This window comes from Piliocolobus tephrosceles, chromosome 21 (genome assembly GCF_002776525.5).
Source record: "Piliocolobus tephrosceles isolate RC106 chromosome 21, ASM277652v3, whole genome shotgun sequence".
NCBI classification, from domain to species: Eukaryota; Metazoa; Chordata; class Mammalia; order Primates; family Cercopithecidae; genus Piliocolobus; species Piliocolobus tephrosceles.
The window spans coordinates 709,700-733,555 of record NC_045454.1 but is presented as its reverse complement, the minus strand read 5'-3'; the positions used below and the strand labels follow the sequence as shown (position 1 = coordinate 733,555).

Sequence of the window (23,856 nt, the reverse complement as noted above, 5' to 3'; positions counted from 1 at the left end):
CACAGAAGGGTGACTATAGTTAACAACAGTACATTGTATATTTCAAAAGAGCTAGAAGAGAAGATTTGAAACTTTCCCAACACAAATGATAAATGAGCCGAGTGCAGTGGCTCACTCCTGTAATCCCAACACTTTGGGAGGCCAAGACGGGTGGATCACCTGAGGTCAGGAGTTTAAGACCAGCCTGGCCAACACGGTGAAACCCCGTCTCTACTAAAAATACAAAAATTAGCTGGGTGTGGTGGTGCATGCCCGTAATCCCGGCTACTTGGGAGACTGAGACAGAAGAATCACTTGAACCCAGGAGGCGGAGGTTGCAGTGAGCCAAAATCACACCACTACACTCCAACCTGGGCGACAGAGACTCTGTCTCAAAAGGAAAAAAAAAGATAAATGTTTGAGGTAGCAGAATATCCTAAATACCCTGATTTGAGTATTATACATTCTGTGCATGTATCAAACTGTCACATGTATGTCATAAATATGCATAAATATTATGTATCTATAGAAAGTTTTTTTTTTTTTTTTTTAAGATGGAGTCTTGCTCTGTCACCCAGGTGCCAGAGTGCGGTGGTGTGATCTCAGCTCGCTGCAACCTCCCCCGGCAGGTTCAAATGATTCTCCTGTCTCAGCCTTCCGAGTAGCTGGGATTACAGGCGTCTGCCACCACGCCCAGCTAATTTTTTTTGTATTTTTAGTAGAGACAGGGTTTCACCATGTTGGCCAGGCTGGTCTCGAGCTCCTGACCTCAAGCGATCCACCCACCTCAGCCTCCCAAAGAGCTGGGATTACAGGCGTGAGCCACCGTGCCCAGCCCAGAAAGTTGTTTTAAAAACAAAAAAATTTGTTTTCAAAAACAAGCTACGGGCTGTAGTGTTCCAACCCTTGTGCGAGGCCAGTGCTTTTACAAGTCTGCTTGGGCCATCACCCCAACCACTTCTGGCCCTGATGAGGGTCCAGGGCATGAGAGGGAGGAGGGAGTGTCTTAGTCCATCCAGGCTGCTATCAACGTACCAAAGACCAGGCAGCTTCCAGACAACACAGAGTTATTTCTTACCGTTCTGAAGGCTGGAAGTCCAAGACCAAAGCACTGGTAGATTCAGTCTGCTGAGGGCTTTTTTCCTGGTTCATAGCTGGCGCCTTCTTGCTGTGTCCTCACGTAGTGAAAGAGACTGGGCAGGGCGCCGTGGCTCACGCCTGTAATCTCCGCAATTTGGGAGGTCGAGGCGGGGAGGATCAACTGAGGTCAGGAGTTCCAGCCTGAGTGACAGAGTGAGACTCCTGCTCAAAAATAAAATTTTAAAAAAGTGAAGGCTTAATAAACAAAAGAAAGAGAAAAGAGAATAGCTCTCTCTCGTACAGATGGAGAGGGGCTCCCGAGTGGGACGCCTGGTTTCGTGGTGAAATGCATGGGGTTTAAAAGACAAGCTTGAGCAGGTGGTGTCTGATTTACATAGGGCCTGAGAGATGAGTCGGACCAGGTGTGACGTTTGCATAGCCCACGAAGAAGCTGGCTATCCCATCCTAATCTTTTATTACGTAGGTGGGGTCTCTGCCTGGCTGGGGCCACGTTACCTGCTTTTTACTGCACATGTGGGGACAGACAAAAGGGAAGAGGGAACCTCCATGTTGAATATACCCGGCCTCCAAGCATCCATCCCTTTTCTATTCTAAAAAGCTGCCAGCATTTACCTATGCAAGCGTTTAGCTTGCTTGTCTAGGCCTGTACCTTGATGTTTCGGGCTGCTTTCTGTTAGAAAAGAAATGATTTGGGGACTGCTCTTTATTCATAGGAAACCTTACTGAGGACTCTCTTACCCTCATTGTCTGCCTAAATCATTTCTTTTTAGCTCGCGTATTACAAATACCATCACTGCCGGGCGCGGTGGCTCAAGCCTGTAATCCCAGCATTTTGGGAGGCTGACGCGGGTGGATCACGAGGTCAGGAGATCGAGACCATCCTGGCTAACACGGTGAAACCCCGTCTCTACTAAAAATACAGAAAATTAGCCGGGCGAGGTGGTGGGCGCCTGTAGTCCCAGCTACTCAGGAGGCTGAGGCAGGAGAATGGCGTGAACCCGGGAGGCGGAGCTTGCAGTGAGCTGAGATCCGGCCACTGCAGACTCGGTCTTAAATAAATAAATAAATAAATAATCAATCCAGTTGCAGGTATGTCTTTTTCAGCGGTGTGAAAACGGACTAATACAAACCTCTTTGCTCCCCTCCCCTCACTCCACAGCCCCAGGTGTGGAAGCCACACGGGGAGTAGCAAGGTGGGGGAGGAGCGTCTCTGTTTTCTTGCCACAGAGACTCATTCTTTTTAAAGCTTGGGAGTTCTTGGTGACCATCTGTCCCGCCATGTGGAGGAAGCCAGTCTTTATGGAGAAACACAAAGATGATTCAGGGAGCATCCGGGAAGCGGGAGCGAGTAACAGGGCTTTCAGCTTTTGTTTTCTTGGTTCTAATTGCTTCCAAAGCTCAGTATTCCTTCACTCCCTGCAGTGTTCTTGCTCAATCATTCTTGAACCAAAAAAAAAAAAAAAAAACCAAAAAGTCCTCCTTTGATTCTAAGCTATTCTGAGCATAGATTTTGTTTTGATTGAAGAGTCCTGGCAAACATTATTAAAATGGGTGACCCTGATGGATATCCCTTATGGACATCTATGCTGGTAGTCACACTCATTGAATTACCGCAGTGAGGACTCAGCTCTGATTATTATTATTATTTTTTAATCTTGCCCAGATTCTTCTCTAAGGGGTCTGGGGACTCATGCCCTACAAACCATAAATTCTCATCAGATGGGTTTTATTTAGCCCTATATATTGTGACGTACTTTCCAATCTGACTCTGGCATAACATTACCTAACAAAGAAGAAAATAAAAATATTTTACCCCAAAACATGTTTCTTTGCCATATTTTAATTTATTTATTTATTTATTTTGAGACGGAGTCTCGCTCTGTCACCCAGGCTGGAATGCAGTGGCCGGATCTCAGCTCACTACAAGCTCCGCCTCCCGGTGTTACGCCATTCTCCTGCCTCAGCCTCCTGAGTAGCTGGGACTACAGGCGCCGCCACCTCGCCCGGCTAGTTTTTTGTATTTTTTAGTAGAGACGGGGTTTTACTGTGTTAGCCAGGATGGTCTCGATCTCCTGACCTTGTGATCCACCCGCCTCGGCCTCCCAAAGTGCTGGGATTACAGGCTTGAGCCCCCGCGCCCGGCCCATATTTTTAAATGACTTTAAAAAGCTGTCCTTTGTTGGGGGGAACATTTGCATATATAAAGGATCTCTGTTAACCTAGCTAGATCTTTTTTCTCCAGGACCTCCCAATCCCGAGGAGATTAACTGATAATCTAGCACCTTTTGAAGGTCTGAGTAGGAAACATTTGTCATCTATCGTCTCTAAGGGCAGCCGCTATAAGACTTCAACAGAACCTTGGTCTCCACAGTCTTTTTTCTTGACTATTTCCTGTCTATTAATCCCAGGTCTTTAGACAAACTCAACCAATTGTCAACCAGACAATGTTTTAATTTACCTAAAGCCTGGAAGCCCCTGCCTCCTTCAAATTGTCCAGGCTTTCTGGACCAAACCAATGTATTTCTCAAATGTGTTTGATTGATGTCTCATGCCTCCCTAAAATGTATAAAACCAGGATGCCCCCTGACCACCTTGGGTACATGTTCTCAGGACCTCCTGAGCGCTGTGTCACAGGGCACGATCATTATCATATTTGACTCAGAATAAATCTCTTCAAATATTTTATAGAGTTTGATTCTTTTCTTGTCGGCAAGAGAAAGTCTTGATATGTGATTGTTTTCTTTTGGTTAGTATTTGCATTATGTATGTTTTCTGTGTTCATTTTCTTTCTTTTCTTCTCTTTTTTTTGAGATAGAGTCTCACTCTGTTGCCCACGCTGAAGTACAGTGGCATGATCTCAGCTCACTGCAACCTCTGCCTTCCAGGTTCAAGCAATTCTCCTGCCTCAGTCTCCTGAGTAGCTGGGATTACAGGCATGTATCACCATGCCCAGCTAATTTTTGTATTTTTAGTAGAGATGGGGTTTCACCATGTTGGCGAGGCTGGTCTCGAACTCCTGACCTCAAGTGATCTACCTGCCTCAGCCTCCCAAAGTGCTGGGATTACAACCATAAGCCACCACGCCCAGTCTATTCATTTGCTTTCAACCTTTCCACGCCTTTGTGTCTCTTGGAAACAAAACATTAATTTTAGTTCAACCGAACGTTTTCTTCTAACCTGATCCTTTAGTTCATTCACATATAATATTTGTTATTTTCAACGAGTACAACATTCTAGGTTGGGAAGTTCTTTCCTTTCAGCATATTGAAGCCATAATACACTGTTTACTATTTTTGGTTGTTATTTTGATGCTCTAGATCCGCGGTCTCCAACCTTTTTGGCACCAGGGGCTGATTTTGTGGAAGACGTGGAGGGGTGCGTGGATGTTTTAGGGATAAAACTGTTCCATCTCAGGTCATCAGGCATCAGAGTCTCATAAGGAGAGCACAAACTAGATCCCTTGCATATGCAGTTCACAGTGGGGTTCACGCTCCTATGAGAATCTAATGTGCCGCTGATCTGACAGGAGGCAGAGCTCAGGTGGTTATGTGAGCAATGGGGAGTGGCTGTAAATATAGATGAAGCTTCGCTCACTCACCCCCCACTCACCTCCTGCCGTGCAGCCTGGTTCCTAACAGGCCACGGACCGGGTAACCCTGCTCTATATAACTGCAATTTCTTTGAATGTTATCTGTCTTTTTCCCTTGGGCTGCTTTACTCTTTTTTCACTGTTTTGGATATTTTTCTTTTTTTTTGAGATGGAGTTTCGCTCTTGTTGCCCAGGCTGGAGTGCGATGGTAAGATCTTGGCTCACCGCAACCTCCACCTCCCAGGTTCAAGCGATTCTCCTGCCTCACCTCCTAAGTAGCTATGGGCAGCCATAGGTGGTCCCAGAAAAAGCACCACAAGAAAAGGCGGGTCTGCGGAACTGGAACCGGCAGCCCGGCCCCCAGCCTTCAGGCCCTCCCTGGCCTGAAGGTGGGGCCTTATTGGGAACCCACTCCCTTCTGCCCAGGAACCTGTCTGCCTCCTGTTGCCATTAACGGTGCCCAGGCTCAGGCCCTAGCTTCTTTGAGATAGGAGCAGTCACCAAACCACAGGTAGAAGCCAGGCAGCAGGGGGAGTAACTTCCCAGCCTTCACGAGCCTTCCCAGGCCCCTAAGAGTGCAGGGATGCCTGAGTCTGAAGATGTGGTTTGGGCAGCTGCAGCTACCAGGGTGTGGAGCTTGTGCCTGCTCCATGGAGCAGGAGGCCTGGGCCCCCATGGAGAATGAGTCGCGGTTTGGGTGGCTGCAGCTGCACCCAGGAGGGTAGGGCTCCTGCCTGCTTCCAGAGCCCCAAGAGCACAGGGAAGCTCAGATCCACAGCTGGGGTCTGGACAGCTGAAGCAGCACCCTGGGAGCTCCTGCCCCAACTCAGAAGGGCTCCATTGAGTGTATAGTCCCAGCCGGGCCTCCCTGTGGCAGTCGGCGTCATGGCAGTGGCAAGCCATCTGGAGTGGCTGCTGCCATCACCAAAGGCCCAACCTCTACGATCACATTGGGTGTTAAGATTTAACATGTGGCCGGGCACGGTGGCTCATTCCTGTCATCCCAGCACTTTGGGAGGCCGAGGCAGATGGATCACGAGGTCAGGAGATCGAGACCATCCTGGCTAACACGGTGAAACCCTGTCTCTACTACAAATACAAAAACTTAGCCAGGCATGGTGGCGGGCGCCTGTAGTCCCAGCTACTCAGGAGGCTGAGCCAGGAGAATGGCGTGAACCCGGGAGGCGGAGCTTGCAGTGAGCCTAGATCCCTTATTGCACTCCAGTTAGGGTGACAGAGCGAGACTCCGTCTCAAAAAAAAAAAAAGATTTAACATGTGGCCGGGCGCAGTGGCTCACATCTGTAATCCCAACACTTCGGGAGGTTGAAGCAGGAGGATCATGAGGTCAAGAGATCGAGACCAGCCTGGCCAATATGGTGAAAAGCTCTCTCTACTAAAAATACAAAAATTCGCTGGGCGTGGTGGCGCCCATCTGTAATTCCAGCTACTCGGGAGACGGAGGCAGGAGAATCGCTTGAACCCAGGAGGCGGAGGTTGCAGCGAGCTGAGATCATGCCATTGCATTCCAGCCTGGGCGACAGAGCAAAACTCCGTCTCAAAAAAAAAAATAGAAAAAATCTAACGTGAATCTGTGGGAAGCACAGCCATGCAGCACAGGCCCAGGATTTGAAAGTAAACTGAAGAGGCTCAACACATGTGGAGGTGGCTTTGTAAGTGACTTCAGGAAACTAACTGAGGGTCATGTACCAGCAGGAGCAACTTCCTAAAGGGGCCATGGAGAACCTGAGTTCCTTGCTGTCCAAAAGGAATATATAAATCCCCGTTAGTTCAGAGAAAGCACAGATCATCAGTCTGACGAGGATAGGGCTTAATTATGGGCTGAATTACATCTTAAAATTCATGTGCTGAATCCTAACTCCCAGTAACTTAGAATGTGACTGTATTTGGAGACAAGAGGCCCTTGTGAAAAAAGGAAATTTGGACATAAAAAAGACACTAGGGGCTACGTGCGGTGGCTCATGCCTGTAATCTCAGCACTTTGGGAAGCCCAGGTGGGCGGATCGCCTGAGGTCAGGAATTCGAGACCAGCCTGGCCAACATGGCCAAGCCCCATCTCTACTAAAAATACAAAAATTAACCGGGTGTGGTGGTGTGCGCCTGTAATCCTGGCTACTCGAGAGGCTGAGGCAGGAGAATCGCTTGAACCCAGGAGGCGTTGACTGCAGTGAGCTGAGATCATGCCATTGCACTCCAGCCTGGGCAACAGAGCAAGATTCCATCTCAAAAAAAAAAAGAGACACTAGGTTGTGTACATCCAGAGGAAAGACCACGTGGAGACACAGCAAGAAGGCGGCCATCTGCATACAAAGCAGAGAGGCCTCAGGAGAGACTGACCCTACTGGCACCTCCATTTTGGATTTCCAGCCTGCAGAACTGTGAGAAAATCCATTTTTGTACCATAAGCACCCCAGTGGGGGGTATTTTGTTATGGCTTCCCTAGCACACTACTGCAGGTGGTAAACATATTTTAAACATAATAGTGAGGCCAGGCGCGGTGGCTCACGCCTGTAATCCCAGCACTCTGGGAGGCCGAGGCGGGTGGATCACGAGGTCAGGAGATCGAGACCATCTTGCCTAACACGGTGAAACCCCATCTCTACTAAAAATACAAGAAAAAAAAAAAAAAAAAGCCAGGCGTGGTGGCGTGCACCTGTAGTCCCAGCTGCTCAGGAGGCTGAGGCAGGAGAATGGCATGAACCCAGGAGGCAGAGGTTGCAGTGAGCCGAGATCGCGCCAATGCACTCCAGCCTGGGTGACAGAGCGAGACTCCGTCTCAAAAAAATAAAAATAAAAAAAAATAGCCGGGCGCGGTGGCTCAAGCCTGTAATCCCAGCACTTTGGGAGGCCGAGACAGGCGGATCACGAGGTCAGGAGATGGAGACCATCCTGGCTAACACGGTGAAACCCCGTCTCTACTAAAAATACAAAAAATGAGCCGGGCGAGGTGGCGGGCGTCTGTAGTCCCAGCTACTCGGGAGGCTGAGGCAGGAGAATGGCGTAAACCCGAGAGGCGGAGCTTGCAGTGAGCTGAGATCCGGCCACTGCACTCCAGCCTGGGCGACAGAGCGAGACTCCGTCTCAAAAAATAAAAAATAAAAAAAATAAATAAATAAACATAATAGTGATCATTTGTAAAAAAAAATTCAAAGAAATATATTTTCTACAGCTTCTCTATATAATACCCTATGTTCCAAAGGCTACCTAGTTTACTTTCTAGAAGACTATAAGAATTTTTCACACACACTGGGGCCTGTCAGAGGGTGAAGGGTGGTAGGAGAGAGAGGATCGGGAAAAATAATTAGTGGGTACCAGGCTTAATACCTGGGCGATAAAATAATCTGTATATCAGGAAGTAGTAACTACACTAGAAAAAAAAAAAGAAATAATCTGTACAACAAACCCCCGTGACACACGTTTACCTGTGTAACAAACCTGTACATCCTGCCCATGTACCCCTGAACTTAAAAGTTAAAAAAAAAAAAAAAAAAAGAATTTTTCTAGTACCATACCAGGTGCAGTGGTTCACCCCTGTAATCCCAGCACTTTGGGAGACTGAGGCAGGTAGATTGCTTGAGCCTAGGAGTTCGAGACCAGCCTGGGGAAAATGGCAAAACCCTGTCTCTACTAAAAATACAAAAATTAGCTGGGCGTGGTGGTGCACGCTTGTAGTCTGGGCTACTCTAGAGGCTGAGGCAGGAGGATCGCTGGAGCCCAGGAGGTGGAGGCTGCAGTGAGCCATCATTGCACCACTCACTGCACTCCAGCCTGGGTGACAGAGTGAGACCCTGTCTCCAAAAAAAAAAAATTTCTAGTGCTATACATTTAATATTTTTTCCTGTTATGGACATTAGGTTTTTTTGCCTTATTGTTTCAAATTCTTTGGAAGCATTGTTCAACCAATCACGTGAGCACAATAGTTGGTACAAAAAACGGTCATTATTTTGAAAGAGTACCTGATATGAACAGTTCATTCATAAACTTGAGCCTTTTTTTGCTTTTGGTTTTGTTTTTTTGAGACAGAGTCTTGCTCTGTTGCCCAGGCTGGAGTTCAGTGGCACGATCTCAGGTCACTGCAACCTCTGCTTCCTGGGCTCAAGTGATTCTCCTGCCTCAGCTTCCCGAGTAGCTGGGATTACAGGTGCCTGCCACCACGCCCAGCTAAATATTTATTTATTTAATTTATTTTTTGAGATGGAGTTTCACTCTTGTCATCCATGCCGGAGTGCAGTGGCACGATCTTGGCTCACTGAAACCTCCACCTCCCGGGTTCAAGCAATTCTCCTGCCTCAGCCTCCTGAGTAGCTGGGATTTCAGGCGCCACCACGCCCGACTAATTTTTGTATTTTTAGTAGAGACAGGGTTTCACCGTGTTAGCCAGGCTGGTCTGCAACTCCCGACCTCAGGTGATCTGCCCCCCTCAACCTCCCAAAGTGCTGGGATTACAGGCGTGAGCCACCATGCCTGGATGAGTTTGTTTTTTTGTTTTTTGTTTTTTTTTTAAGACCTCAGGGATGTACATCTAATTGACACTACATCACATTAATCAACAGCTGCACGTTTTGCAAACTGTGGCTCTGACAGTCCTGCACAAGAAGGGTTTCCTGCTTCAGCGGCAGTAGCTTTTCTGACTGTGGATCATCGTTCCTTCTGTGGCAGATTTTGACAGCTCCTCTAATACATTTGGGACGACTGTCTCCAAGTAACCTGCAGCTTTCCTCACAACTCCTCCCTGTCTCTCCTGCTAAGAACCGTAGCCCTTTTCTGTTGTTTGTAGAACCTTCTGTTTATTCTGGGGAGGGGGGAGGGGGGAAGGATTGCATTGGGAGTTACACCTGATGTGAATGACGAGTTGATGGGTGCAGCACACCAACATGGCACAAGTATACATAAGTAACAAACCTACACGTTATGCACATGTACCCTAGAACTTAAAGTATAATAATAAAAAAATAAAAAAATAAAAAATAAACAAACAAACAAATAAATAAATAGAAACCTTCTGTTACCGTATCCACCACTTCCACTGCCAGATCCATAACGACCACCAGAGGGACTGCCTGAGTTTCTTCCACCAAAACTGCCCCCCATAAACTTGAGCTTTTAAGCAGCATTATATTTAAGCCCTATACAAGTTTAACTTGATCATGTTAAGGTAAACAATCTGTTCAGTCTCACTTTCTTTTTGCATTGATAATATGAATACTGTCTGATCCTTTACTTTCTAAAATCACAAATGCAGTAGCAAGTTTTGGCCAGTTTCATTTTCTTAACTTTCATCTTCCACATGGGACATGCTGGGGGAAGAGGCTTAGAATCGTGGGAAGAGGAGGGTCGTCTGCTTTCAGTGCTGGAGATAAGGGCAGGTTGTATGACCTTGGGAACACGTGCTAAAATCTCCAGAACTCCCGTGCCTTTCCTCATCATGGAGACACAGATCTGGAATAGGGTTGTTGTAGATAGTATGACCAACTGTCTCTGCTTTATCAGGATTGGTGTGTGCAGGGGCGTGTGTGCATGTGTCTTAGGATGTGGGACTTTCGGGTTTAAAATAGAAATGAGGAATTTCCCAGGACACAGACATTTTAGGGCTAGACCAGAGAAAATCCTGGGCGAACCAACAATTTGGTTGCCCTAGTTGTAAGCACATGAGTTGCAAAGATGCAGGTGTGATTATTCCCTTGATTTCAGTAAACAATGTTTTTCTTTTCCCCCATTGCCCTATCATACCCAACTCCTAGATCTAATTCTTTACCTGTGCCCTTGGGTGACATCTAAAGCAAGTCTCATAAATTTTCTTTTTTCTCTTCTTTTCTTTTTATTTTTTTGAGACAGTCTTGCTCTGTCGCCCAGGCTGCAGTGCAGTGGTGCAGTCATGGCTCACTGCAACCTCTGCCTCCCAGGTTCAAGAGATTCTCCTGCCTCAGTCTCCCGAGCAACTGGGATTACAGGCATGTGCTACCACACCCAGCTAATTTTTGTATTTTTAGTAGAGACAGGGTGTTGCCATGTTGGCCAGGCTGGTCTTGAACTCCTGACCTTAAGTGATCCACCCACCTTGGCCTCCCAAAGTGCTGGGATTATAGGTGTGAGCCACCGCGCCTGGCCTTCTCATAATTTTTATAGTTATCTTAGGTCATAAAGACTTCCAGCTGCTTCTTAAAAAAGTCACATACAAGAAAAAAATATAGTGTCAGCTCAGTAATTAAAATCCTTTTGGCAGGTTGCCTGCAACGTGGAGAGAGCGTGGTCAGCTTTTCCTTTATCTCCCCATGTGGAGCTTCTCCCGCTTCCCCCACTCTCTTGCAAGGCTGCAGATCTCTCACCTGCAGTTCCCCTGATGCCTGTAAACGCGCTCCTCTACTTGGTCACCTTACTGAATCCTTGGGGATCCATCAGTACATTTCCAGCTTCTCTCTGCAGACTTCACCTCCTACCTCCAGGTGGCGCTCCTGCAAAGGATAAAAGACAGCTCCTGGTCCATTCATTCTCTGTCCCCCTCCCTCCCCCTCCCTCCCTCTCCCTCCCTCTCTCCCCCCCTCCCTCCCCTCCCACACTCTCTCTCCAGTGAGGAAAGACCCTGTGTTAGTCCCTTCTCACACTGCTATAAATATCCGAGGCCGAGTGTGGTGGCTTGCGCCTGTAATCTGAGCACTTTGGGAGGCTGAGGTGGGCGGATCTCTTGAGGTCAGGAGTTTGAGACTAGCCTGGTCAACATGGTGAAACTCCATCTCTACTAAAAATACAAAATTAGCCCGGTGTTGGCGCATGCCTGTTGTCCCAGCTACTCAGTAGGCTGAGGCTTGAACCCGGGAGGTGGAGGTTGCAGTGAACTGAGATTGCACCACTGCACTCCAGTCTGCATGACAGTGAGGCTCAGTCTCAAAAAACAAAACAAAACAAAAAACAAAAAAAGAGGTTTCATTGACTCACAGTTCTGCATGGCTGGGGAGGCCTCAGGAAACTTACAATCATGGCAGAAGGGGAAGGAGAAGCAAATATCTTCTTCACAAGGCAACAGGAGAGACAGAAGAGCAGGCAAAGGAGGAGCTTGCCAAACACTTATAAAACCATCAGATCTCCTGAGAACGCACCTGCTATCACAAGAACAGCATGGTGGACGCCACCTCCATGATCCAATCACCTCCCACCAGGTTCCTCCCCCAACACCTGGGGATTACAATTCAAGATGAGATTTGGGTGGGGACACAAAGCCAAACCATATCAGACCCTATTCTTGTCTGGGCCCGCCCCTCACCCCATATAACTACTCTGAATCGTCCAGTTAAAAAGAGACTGGCATCCTCCATCACACAGCTGTGGTGGCCAGAGAATGGGACTCACAGCACACCAACAGCTTATGTAAAGAAACACACAGAAACAAAACAAAACAAAAACTCTTATGATCTCTGGAGACTATTATTCTAAGTGAAGTAACTCAGGAATGGAAAACCAAACATCGTATGTTCTGATAAGTGGGAGCTAAACTATGAGGACGCAAAGGCATAAGAATGATACAATGGACTTTGGGGACTTGGGGTAAAAGATGGAAGGGGGTTGAGGGATAAAAGACTACAAATAGGGTGCAGTGTATACTATTTTGTGCAATAGTATTTTGGTGCACCAAAATCTCACACTAAAGAACTTACTCACGCAACCAAACACCACCTGTATCTCAATAACCTATGGGAAAAAAATCTTCTAATTTCAACACTCCTACCTTCAGGTGGACAAGAGGTCAATGGTGTGGGGAAATTAGGTTTTCAGCATCTTCTCCTGAAGTCCTGCAGAAATGGGCCTACTGTGAGATCTGACCTCGCTGGCATCTGTAATCTTTGGGTCTGAGCAGATTGCAATGAGTCTACTTTGGCGTTCTGTTATATACATATGCAAAAACCTTGGGAACACTGTGTATGAGCAGTTTGGAAGGAGAATGGATGATAGGAATTCATTTTCATTAAAAAAAAACAAAGCTCGTGAATAAGTGCACAAGAAAATGTAAGATCAGCCAGACCCAGTGGCTCACGCCTGTAATCCCAGCATTTTGGGAGGCCAGGCAGGCAGATCACCTGAGGTTGGGAGTTGGAGACCAACCTGGCCAACATGGTGAAACCCCGTCTCTACTAAAAATATAAAAAACTAGCTGGGTGTTGTGGCATGCACCTGTAATCCCAGCTACTTGGAAGGCTGAGGCAGGAGAATCACTTGAACCCAGGAAACGGAGGTTGCAGTGATCTGAGATTATACCACTGCACTCCATCCTGGGCGACAGAGTGACTCCATCTCAAAACAAAACAAAACACAAAAATTAAAATTAAAATTAAAAAAGCTTCAACTGGATTCCCTCTTTTGTCCCACAAACCAAGACACAGAGGATGACATTTTTATTTTATTTGAGACAGGATCATTCTCTGTCACCCAGGCTGGAATGCAGTGGCACAATCATAGCTCACTGCAAACTTTACCTCCTGGGCTCAAGCAATCCTCCCACCTTGGCCTCCCAAGTAGCTGGGACTATAGGTGTGCACCACCATGCCTGGCTAATTTTTGTATTTTTTGTATAGATGGGGTCTTGCCATGTTGCCCAGGTTGGTCTTGAACTCTTGGGCTCAAGTGACACTCCTACCTTAGCTTCCCAAATTGCTGGGATTATAGGCATGTGCCACCATGCCCAGCCTTTTTTTTAAAATTTAGATTCAAGGGTACATGTACAGATTTGTTACACAGGTATTTTGTGTGATGCTGAGGCTTAAGCTTCTATCGATCCTGGCACCCAGGTAATAAACATAGTATCCTACAGGTAGTTTTCAGCTCCTCCCCCCCAACTCCCTTGCTACCCCTTCTAGTGGTCCCCAGTATCTGTTATTCCTATCTTTGTATCTGTGTGTATCCAATGTTTGGCTCCCACTTTTTGTTTTTGTTTTTGTTTTTGAGACACAATTTTGCTCTTGTTGCCCAGGCTGGAATGCAATCTCAGCTCAACGCAACCTCTGGCTCCCAGGTTCAAGCCATTCTCCTGCCTCAGCCTCCCAAGTAGCTGGGATTACAGGCATATGCCACCACGCCTGGCTAATTTTGTATTTTTAGTAGAGACAGTGTTTCACCATGTTGGCCAGGCTAGTTTCAAAATCCTGATCTCAGGTGATCCGCCCGCCTTGGGCTCCCAAAGTGCTGGGATTACAGGCATGAGCCACTGCGCCCATTTTTTTTTTTTTTTTTTTTTTTTGAGACAGAGTCTTGCTCTGTCGCACAGGCTAGAGTGCAGTAGCATGATCTCAGCTCACTGCAACCTCCACTTCCCGGGTTCAAGCGATTCTCCTGCCTCAGCTTCCTGAGTAGCTGGGATTACAGGTGCCTGCCACCACACCCAGCTAATTTTTGTATTTTTAGTAGAGACGGGGTTTCACCATCTTGGCTAGACTGTTCTCAAACTCCTATTTGTAAAAATACAAAAAAAAATTAGCCGGGCGAGGTGGCGGCGCCTGTAGTCCCAGCTACTCGGGAGGCCGAGGCAGGAGAATGGGGTGAACCCAGGAGGCGGAGCTTGCAGTGAGCCGAGATCGCACCACTGCACTCCAGCCTGGGCGACAGAGCGAGACTCCATCTCAAAAAAAAAAAAAAAAAAAAAAGATGCACCCCAATGTGAGTGCTCAGCATTGTGTAATCATTCCTGGATTCTCCTCCTCCAAAGAAAAAAAAAAGAGAGAGAGAGAGACAGTGAGAGAAAGTTTTGGAGCTAAAAGTGAATAAAAGTGATGATAATATAGGAATGTTCAAGGGGCACATTTAACAGACTTCCTAGGAACATTCAGACCTTCCCACTTCACTCTAATTAGTGTGTTCAGACCAAGTATCTCGAGCTCCTGGGTTTTTTTTGTTGGTTTGTTTTTTGTTTGGAGACAGTCTCACTTTGTCGCCGAGGCTGGAGCGCAGGGGCACAATCTCGGCTCACTGCAACCTCTGCCTCTCAGGTTCAAACAATTGTTATGTCTCAGCCTCCGAGTATCTGGGATTACAGGCACCTGCCACCATGCCTGGGTAATTTTTGTATTTTTAGTAGATACTGGGTTTCACTATGTTGGCCAGGCTGGTCTCGAACTCCTGACCTCAGATGATCCACCCACCTCGGCCTCCCAAAGTGCTGGGATTACAGGCATGAGCCACTGCACCCGGCCCAGAACAAATACCAATGTATACGGAACGAGAGTTTCATTCCAATACTTTTTATCATCTTATTCTTGTGTTTTACTTCTGCCACTCAAAAACTACCTTTTCAGGAAGACTAAGGGTGGAAAGATGAAAATAACATGTCTTGCTCTGGAAGGGTGCCCCAGTTCTAGCTGTGTCCTGAGGGTGGCTGGTTACTAGAGTCGACCTGGTCAAACTGGATGGTAGGAGCAGCACACCAAGGTGGCAGGAGAGGTGGCCGGGGGCGTGGCACCTCCAACTTCTCTGAGCATGTCCTCGACCTTGCTGTCCCAAGGGCAGGGTGGGGTTGAAGCTCTCTCTTGAAGCTTCTCTCTCTCTCTCTCTCTCTCTCTCTCTCTGTCTCCCGTCCTAATTCCAACCTGTCTAATGAAATCAAGTTGCCCTAAACTTCTAGCAGAGAAACATTAACATCCAGGAACTTGAAGTTCCCTCCACAAAGAAAGTTTCCACAAACAAACCGAAAACAGGGAAGTGTAAGGTGATACTTACCCAGAAAAATGAACCTGTTCGCTGATTACAAAAACAGAACCGTTGGGGCGCGGTGGCTCACACCTGTAATCCCAGCACTTTCGGAGGCAGAGGCGGGCAGATCACTTGAGGTCAGGAGTTTGAGTTTGAGGCCAGCCTGGCCAACGTGGCAAAACCGCATCTCTAAAATATAAAAATTAGCCAGGCTTGGTGGCGGGCGCCTATAATCCTAGCTGCTCAGGAGGCTGAGGCAGGAGAATCACTTGAATCTGTGGGGCGGAGGTTGCAGTGAGCCGAGATCACGCCATTTCACTCCAGCTTGGGCAAAAGAGGGAGACTGTCTCAAAAAAAACAAAACAAAACAAAAAAGAGAGAACCCCCAGACCTGGAGTGGTGTCTCATGCCTGTATTCCCAGCATGGTGTCTCACTGCAGCCTTGACCTCCCACACTCAAGTGATCCTCCCGCCTCAGCTTCCAAAGTAGCTGGATGTACAGGCGAATGCTAATTTTTCAAAAATTTTTTGTAGAGATGGGATTCTGCCATGTTGCCTAGGTTGGTCTTGATCACCTGGGCTCAAGTGATCCTTCTGCCTCAGACTCCCAAAGAGCTGGGATTATAGGCATGAGCCACCACACCTGGCCTCCAGAACTGTTTTAAAACAAAAGTTAGGCCAGGTGAGGTGGCTTGCTCCTGTAATCCCAGCACTTTGGGAGGCACAGGTGGGCAGATCACTTGAGGTCAGGGATTTCAGACCAGCCTGGCCAATATGGTGAAGCCCTGTCTCTACTGAAAATACAAAAATTAGCTGGGCATAGTAGCAGGTACCTGTAGTCCCAGCTACTCGGGAGGTTGAGGCAGAAGAATTGCTGGAACCCAGGAGGTAGAGGTTGCAGTGAGCCAAGATCGCGCCACTGCACTCCAGCCTGGGCAACACAGCAAGACTTCATCTCAAAAAAATAAATAAACAAAAAGTTAATTTTGCCGGGCGCAGTGGCTCACGCCTGTAATCCCAGCACTTTCAGAGGCCGAGGCGGGTGGATCACGAGGTCAGGAGATTGAGACCATCCTGGCTAACACAGTGAAACCCTGTCTCTACTAAAAATACAAAAAAACTAGCCGGCGCGGTGGTGGGCGCCTGTAGTCCCAGCTACTCAGGAGGCAGAGGCAGGAGAATGGCGTGAATCCGGGAAGCGGAGCTTGCAGTGAGCCGAAATCACACCACTGCACTCCAGCCTGGGCGACAAAGTGAGACTCTGTCTCAAAAAAAAAAAAAAAAAAGTTTTTGGAAAGGATGAGATAAAAAGCAGACGATGGGCATAGCCTTTCCAAGGCGTCCCTTTCTAACATGAGGAAGCCTCCCATGAGATTTCCACTCACCTCTCAAGAAACACACTCGCATCCAGCCCCTTCCTTAAGTAATCACTAGCACTGGGTGTGAGGTTACCTAACTGGGCGAACAGTGTTTAAACTTTAGCGTGCATCAGAATCACCTGGAGGACTTGTCAAACCATAGGTTGGAGAGGAGGAAAAAGGAAAAGCTCGCCCTCACAGTTCCTGATTCAGCAGGGCTGGAGTGGGTGGGGCTCAAGAATTTGCCTTTCTGACGAGCTCCCGGGGAATGCTGATACTGCTGGTTCAGGGACCACGCTTTCAGAACCAGCACATCACTAAGCCTTAGACTAATCAAGATTCATACCTGAAACTAGAAAAGGGCCAAGTCTCCAAGGAACAAGGGTGGCCAGTTGACACCTGAACAAAATCAGGGTTCTCGGCCAGGTGTGGTGGCTCATGCCGGTAATCTCAGCACATTGGGAGGCTAAGGTGGGCGAATCACAAGGTCAGGAGTTTGAGACCAGCCTGACCAATATGGTGAAACCCTGTCTCTACTAAAAATTCAAAAATTACCTGGGTGTGGTTGCGAGTGCCTATAATCCCAGGTACTTGGGAGGCTGAGGCAGGAGAATCGCTTGAATCTGGGAGGTGAAGGTTGCAATGAGTCGAGATTGTACCACTGCACTCCAGCCTGGGCGACAGAGCAAGACTGCATCTCAAGAAACAAAAACAAAAACAAAATCAGGATTCTCTTAGCAGAGAAGAGTTTGGGTTTTCAGAAACAGCTGTCCCTTATATCTTACGATGGCTTTTCTCCTATTCTTTCTGATATTAATATAATTATATCAGCTTCCTGGAAAAGTTCCTCCACCACATCTTCTTACTTGTTCATTTTTCTTCAGCTGTATCAATTCTACTGCCCCCCCCCCTTTTTTTTTTTAAAGAGACAGTCTCACTATGTTGCCCAGACTGGTCTCAAATTCCTGGTCTCAAGTAATTGTCCCACCTCAGCCTCTCAAAGTGCTGGGATTACAGGTGTGAGCCACGGCACCCACCCTACTGCGTGTTCTATCAGAGGATAATGTTATATATTTTTTACCATCATATATTTTTATACTTTTTATTTCCATAAGCCCCTTGCTTTATGGATAATTGTTCTTGTTTCACATTGTTAACATGTGTCCTTATCTTTTTAAGTATGTTTATTTTCTTTCTATTTTTTGAGACAGGGTCTTGCACTGTCACCCAGACTGGAGTGCAGTGGCGCAATCATAGCTCACTGCAGCCTTAACCTCCCAGGCTCAAGCAATCCTCCTGCCTCAGCCTCCCGAGTAGCTGGGGCCACATGTGTGCACCACCACCCTGGGCTAACTTTTTTTTTTTTTTTGGTAGAGATGGGAATCTCGCTATGTTGCCCAGGCTGGCTTTTTTGAGAAGTACATTTCTGATGCTTATTATAAATTCTTGATCTATCTGATACCTCCTCCCCCCAAAAAAACACTCTCATTGCTTCACCACATCAAACAACTGACAAAGCTTTATATTCAAATCCTCAGGAGAACATCCAGTTTTTAAACATGGCTGCAAGTTGTTAGACATTCTCCCTTCTTTTTTTTTATTTTTTTTTTTTTTTGAGACGGAGTTTTGCTCTTGTCCAAGCTGGAGTCCAGTGGCGCGATCTCAGCTCACTGCAACCTCCGCCTCCCAGGTTCAGGCGATTCTTCTGCCTCAGCCTCCAGAGTAGCTGAGATGACAGGTGCGCACCACCACGCCCGGCTAATTTTTTTATTTTTTATTTTTATTTTTGTATTTTTAGTAGAAACAGAGTTTCACCATGTTAGCCAGGCTGGTCTCAAACTCCTGACCTCAGGTAATCCAACTGCCTCGGCCTCCGAAAGAGCTGGGATTACAGGCGTGAGCCACCGCACCTGGCTGACATTCTCCCTTCTCCAGGTGCAGTCCATAGCTCCTTCCTCTCCAATATTGCTGAGTCCCTGACTGCTTCGACGGATAGAGTCAGAATAGACACCGTCTCTACATTAAAAGTAAAAATAAAAATCATCTGGGCATGGTGGCATGTGCCTGTAGTCCCAACTATTTGGGAGGCGGGGGCAGGAGGATCTCTTGAGTCCAGGAGGTCAAGGCTGCAGTGAGCTATAAGCACACCACTGCACTCTAGCCTAGAGGCAACTTATGAGTCTAGATCATAAAAGGTGATTCGTCTTCTGCCTTCTTTGCTGAACCAAACATCATGCAGGAAGTCTGCCTGTCCTGAGACCAGCATGCTGTGAGGAAGCCCAAGTCACACAGAGAGACCACGTATGGGCACTCGGGTCAGCTTTCCTCCAGCTGCACACAGCTTTGGAGTCGTCCAGCCCAGACACCAAACATGTGAATGAAGAAGCTCCCAGATCTTCCAGATAATTCAAGCACCCTCCATTCCAGTCTTCCCAGCTGAGGCTGCAGATAAAACAACTCCTGCTGTACTCTGTCCAAATTCCTGACTGCTAGAATCTACAAATATAAATAAACTATAGTCAGGCATGGTGGCTCACACCTGTAATCCCAGCACTTTGGGAGGCCAAGGCAGGTGGGTCACCTGAGGTCAGGAGTTCGAGACCAGTCTGGCCAACACGGTGAAACCCCCATCTCTACCAAAAATACAAAAATAGCTGGGCGTGGTGGTACGTGCCTGTAATCCTAGCTAGCCAGGAAGCTGAGGCAGGAGAATCCCGCTTGAGCCTGGACGACAAAGCGAGACTCTGCCTCAAAAAAAAAAAAAAAAAAGAAAGAAAGAAAGAAGGAAACTATAAATAGCAGTTGTTTTTTGCCACTAAGTTTGGGGTGACTGGCTATAAGTCAGTAGGCAACCAGAACAGAGAAGCCGCCTTGACAGAGGGCAATTGTCCTAATTTAAAGGGATGACGCCTTTGTTCTGGGGCCCCAGCTCTAGGTCCAAGTTGCCGCTGTCATTTTCGCCGCTAGGTGGCGGCTCATGACTGTTTCCAGCCAAAGGCGGGGCAGCAAGTGGGGAAGTTAATTTATCTCCCAGCCTCGCCAGCTGCCTTGGCCTTCCGCCTGGTACCTAGTACATCAGTCAAGCACGACGATTATTATTTCCTTGCAGAAACGCAACCTCACCCTACCTGTCCGCACACTCATACCCTCGTTTCCAGCCTCAAGCCTTTTGCTCGAGTCCATGAAGCCCCCGAGAGAGGCTGCAGACACGGGGGACCTTTAGCCCAGTTTCAGAGACCCTAGTTCAGTCTGCAGCTTGAGAAAGAAGTGGGGAGCTAGGGAGGCCATGCTCCCTCCTCTCCGGTCTTCTACCCCACGGCTGGTCTTTTGCTGACACTTCAGGAAATGAAATGCAGTTCATTGCAGCATCATGCACTGTTTCCGCCCCCCACAATATGAAATTTAATTTGTTTAAGCATTACTGATTTATTTTTTAATGGGAAAATAAAAATTGTATGTATTTATGGTGTACAACGTCATGTGTGGAAATAGTATACGTTGTGAAAAGGCTAAATTGAGCTAATTCACATATGCATTGCCTCACATTTATCATTTGTGTGTGTATGTAAGAACACTTACAATCTACTCACTTAGGAAGTTTCAAGAACACAGAACGTCCTTATTAACTAAAGCACCTCTGTTTCAGCGTCGTCCTCTTAAAGCCCATCCCCTCCTGGGCTTCCCTCACTGTGAGTCTATAGCTGACACCACAAAAAATTCAGGCCATCAAGTTCTAACTCATAAAATAGAATTACCGTGGGATCCAGCAATTCCATTTCTGGGGAGATACCCAAAAGAATTCCAAGCAGGGTCTTGAAGAGATATGTATTTTTGTTTGTTTGTTTTGAGACGGAGTGTCATTCTGTCACCCAGGCTGGAATGCAGTGGCACGATCTCAGCTCACTGCCAGCTCTGCCTCCCGGGTTTAAGCAAATCTCCTGCCTCAGCCTCCTGAGTAGCTGGGACTACAGGCACCGAATGCCACGCCCAGCTAATTTTTGTATTTTTAGTAGAGACAGGGTTTCACCATGTTGACCAGGCTGGTCTTGAACTCCTGACCTCAGGTGATTGCCCGCCTCGGCCTCCCAAAGTTCTGGGATTACAGGCATGAATCACTGCCCCTGGCCTATCTGTGTATTTATTTTTGAGACAGGGTCTCTCTCTGTTGCCTGGTGAGTAGTGCAGTGGAGAGATCTCAGCTTACTTATTGCAGCCTCGACCTCCTGGGCTTGAGCGACCCTCTCACTTCAGCCTCCTGAATAGTTGGGACTACAGGCATGCACCACCAAGCCCAGCTAATTTTATTTTATTTTTTAAATTTTTTTTTGAGACGGAGTCTCGCTCTCACCCAGGCTGGAGCACAGTGGCACGATCTCGGCTCACTGCAAGCTCCGCCTCCCGGGTTCACGCCATTCTCCTGCCTCCCGAGTAGCTGGGACACAGGTGCCCGCCACCTCGCCCGGCTAATTTTTTGTATTTTTAGTAGAGACGGGGTTTCGCTGTGTTAGCCAGGATGGTCTCGATCTCCTGACCTCGTGATCCGCCCGCCTCGGCCTCCCAAAGTGCTGGGATTACAGGCGTGAGCCACCACACCCGGCCTGCTAATTTTAATTTTAATTTTATTTTACTTTTGTAGAGACGGGGTTTCACCATTTTGCCCAGGCTAGTCTTGAACTCCTGGGTCCAAGTGATCCACTCTCCTTGGCCTCCCAAAGTGCTGGGATTACAGGGGTGAGCCACCGCGCCTGGCCTAAAAGTTTGAATTTTTATCCAAATGGAAAAGGAAGGGCAAGGTGGAAAATGCCTTCGTAACACTGATAAGGGATGAAGCCCTCCCGATCTTGTGGCTTTGCAAGCCTCACATTTCAATACTCTTGTTTGTCCTTGCACGGCAAATGAGTAGCACGGCAAATGAGTAGGCAGTGAATAATTTTTAGGTTGATATTGTCAGATTCTGTGCAGGTCCCCTGCTCGGTCCACAGACCTCACAAGGATTGTGTCACATCAGTTAAGGGCAGCAGGAGGGGCGGGGCTGGGAACGGGGCGGGTCCTCAGGCTCGCTGGCACCCTCTGGTCTGACTCATTGTTTCTCACCTAGACGATCACAATAGCGTCCTAAACCATCTCCCGGCTTCTACCTTCATTTCCCGCCTTGACCATCTGCTCTCAACGTAGCAGACAGAGGGATTCTTTTAAAATAGAATTGCTAGACTTGGGAAATTAAAATACAGGATGCCCAGTTAAATGTTAAGTTTTAGATAAACAAAAAAAAAAAAAAAAAAATTGAATATAAGTATATCTCATGCAGTTTGGGGGCCGTACTTAGACTTAAACAGTTTATTCATTGTTCATCTGAGTTCTGAAATCAACTGGGCATCCTGCATTGAATCTGGCAACCCTATTTTAGTTTAATTTTAATTTAATTTTATTTTTTTGAGGCAGGGTCTGTTGCCCAGGCTGGAATGCAGGGGTGCAATCATGGCTCACTGCAGCCTCCAGGCTCAAGTCATCCTCCCATCTCAGCCTCCTGAGTAGCTGGGACTACAGGTGTGCACCACGATGCCTGGCTAAACTGCAATGAAATATCTATCCTTTCACCCCAGTTAAAATGACTTATATAGGCCTGTAATCCCAGCACTTTGGGAGGCCAAGGCAGGCAGATCACCTGAGATCAGGAGTTCAAGACCAGCCTGGCCAACATGGCGAAATCCCATCTCTACTAAAAATACAAAAATTAGCGGGGCATGGTGGTGGGTGCCTGTAATCACAGCTTCTCAGGAGGCTGAGGCAGGAGAATCGCTTGAACCAGGGAGGCAGAGGTTGCAGTGAGCCAAGATCATGCCACTGCGCTCCAGCCTGGGCGACAGAGCGAGACCCTGTCTCAAAAGAAAAAGAAAAAAGTGACTGTGGCAAAGAAGGACCTTTCTCAAAGACGTTGCTTCATCTATAACCACAAGCATCAGTTCTTTACTGCACTCCACCCCTTGGTGGAGTAACTTATCAAGATGGGCTCAGTTTTGAAGAACTGATTACCTAAACAAAAAAGTTATTTAGTTACCTTGCGTAACAGGAAGATTTCGTGCAAAAACTCGAGCATGTTGTTAAGAGCCAAGCACTTTCTGTTTTACCGCTCATGTCTTCCACGTCTGGCCTGTTGCCTCCTGGTCACCCATGACCCGGGGCAGCTCCACTCATCGTGTCCTGTCCAGACAATGCTCAAGGATGAGGCAACAGCTCAACAACTCCCTGCTCCCCTTCTATCTTCCTTGTTTTTTTTTTTTTTTTTTGGAAGACGGGGTCTCTTTCTGTTGCCCAGGCTGGAGTGCAGTGCTGCAATCTCACTCTGCCTCCCGGGTTCAAGCGATTCTCCTGCCTCAGCCTCCCAAGTAGCTGAACTTACAGGCACCCGCCAACATGTCCAGCTAATTTTTGTATTTTTAGTAGATGGGGTTTCGCCATATTGGCCAGGCTGGTCTTGAACTCCTGACCTCGTGATCCACCCACTTCAGCTTCCCAAAGTACTGGGGCTACAGGCGTGAGCCACTGCACCTGGCCTCCTTCTATCTTCTTATCAAGGAGTGATACCCATTTCAGAACCTCCTCATGCTGACTTCTCTTCATTTTGTAGTGGTCCTAAACTATTCTTTACCCATGCCTAGACTATTTTTACTGTGGTAAAATTTTACCGTTACATAAAGCAAAATTTTACCATTCTAACTATTTTTAAAATGTACAATACTTGCTGATACTAAGTACATAAGTACATCCACAATGTTGTGTAAGCATTGCCACTCACTATCTAGTATTAGAAAAGAAAAAAAATTTTTTTTGAGATGGAGTCTTGCACTGTTTCCCTGGCTGGAGTGCAGGGGCATGATCTCAGCTCACTGCAACCTCCGTCTCCTGGCTTCACGCCATTCTCCTGCCTCAGCCTCCCGAGCAGCTGGGACTACAGGCGCCCACCACCATGCCCGGCTAATTTTTTGTACTTTTTTTTTAGTAGAGACAGAGTTTCACCATGTTAGCCAGGATGGTCTCGATCTCCTGACTTTGTGATCTGGCTGCCTGCCTCAGCCTTCCAAAGTGCTGGTATTACAGGTGTGAGCCACCGCTCCTGGCTTTTTTTTTTTTTTTTTTTT

General features: G+C 47.3%; 1 protein-coding gene across 1 annotated transcript in view; it reads right to left on the bottom strand.

Moving 5' to 3' along the window:
- Positions 1-9,432: 9,432 nt before the first annotated feature.
- Positions 9,433-23,856, bottom strand: part of CACNG8 (calcium voltage-gated channel auxiliary subunit gamma 8) — a 75,742-nt gene continuing 61,318 nt past the window's right edge. The window contains exons 6-8 of the mRNA XM_026457569.1: positions 19,846-19,917; positions 9,698-9,768; positions 9,433-9,480 (exon numbers count right to left, since the gene is read on the bottom strand). Of these exons, the coding sequence (XP_026313354.1) occupies positions 9,433-9,480; positions 9,698-9,768; positions 19,846-19,917 (191 nt within the window). The remainder of the gene's footprint in view (positions 9,481-9,697; positions 9,769-19,845; positions 19,918-23,856) is intronic.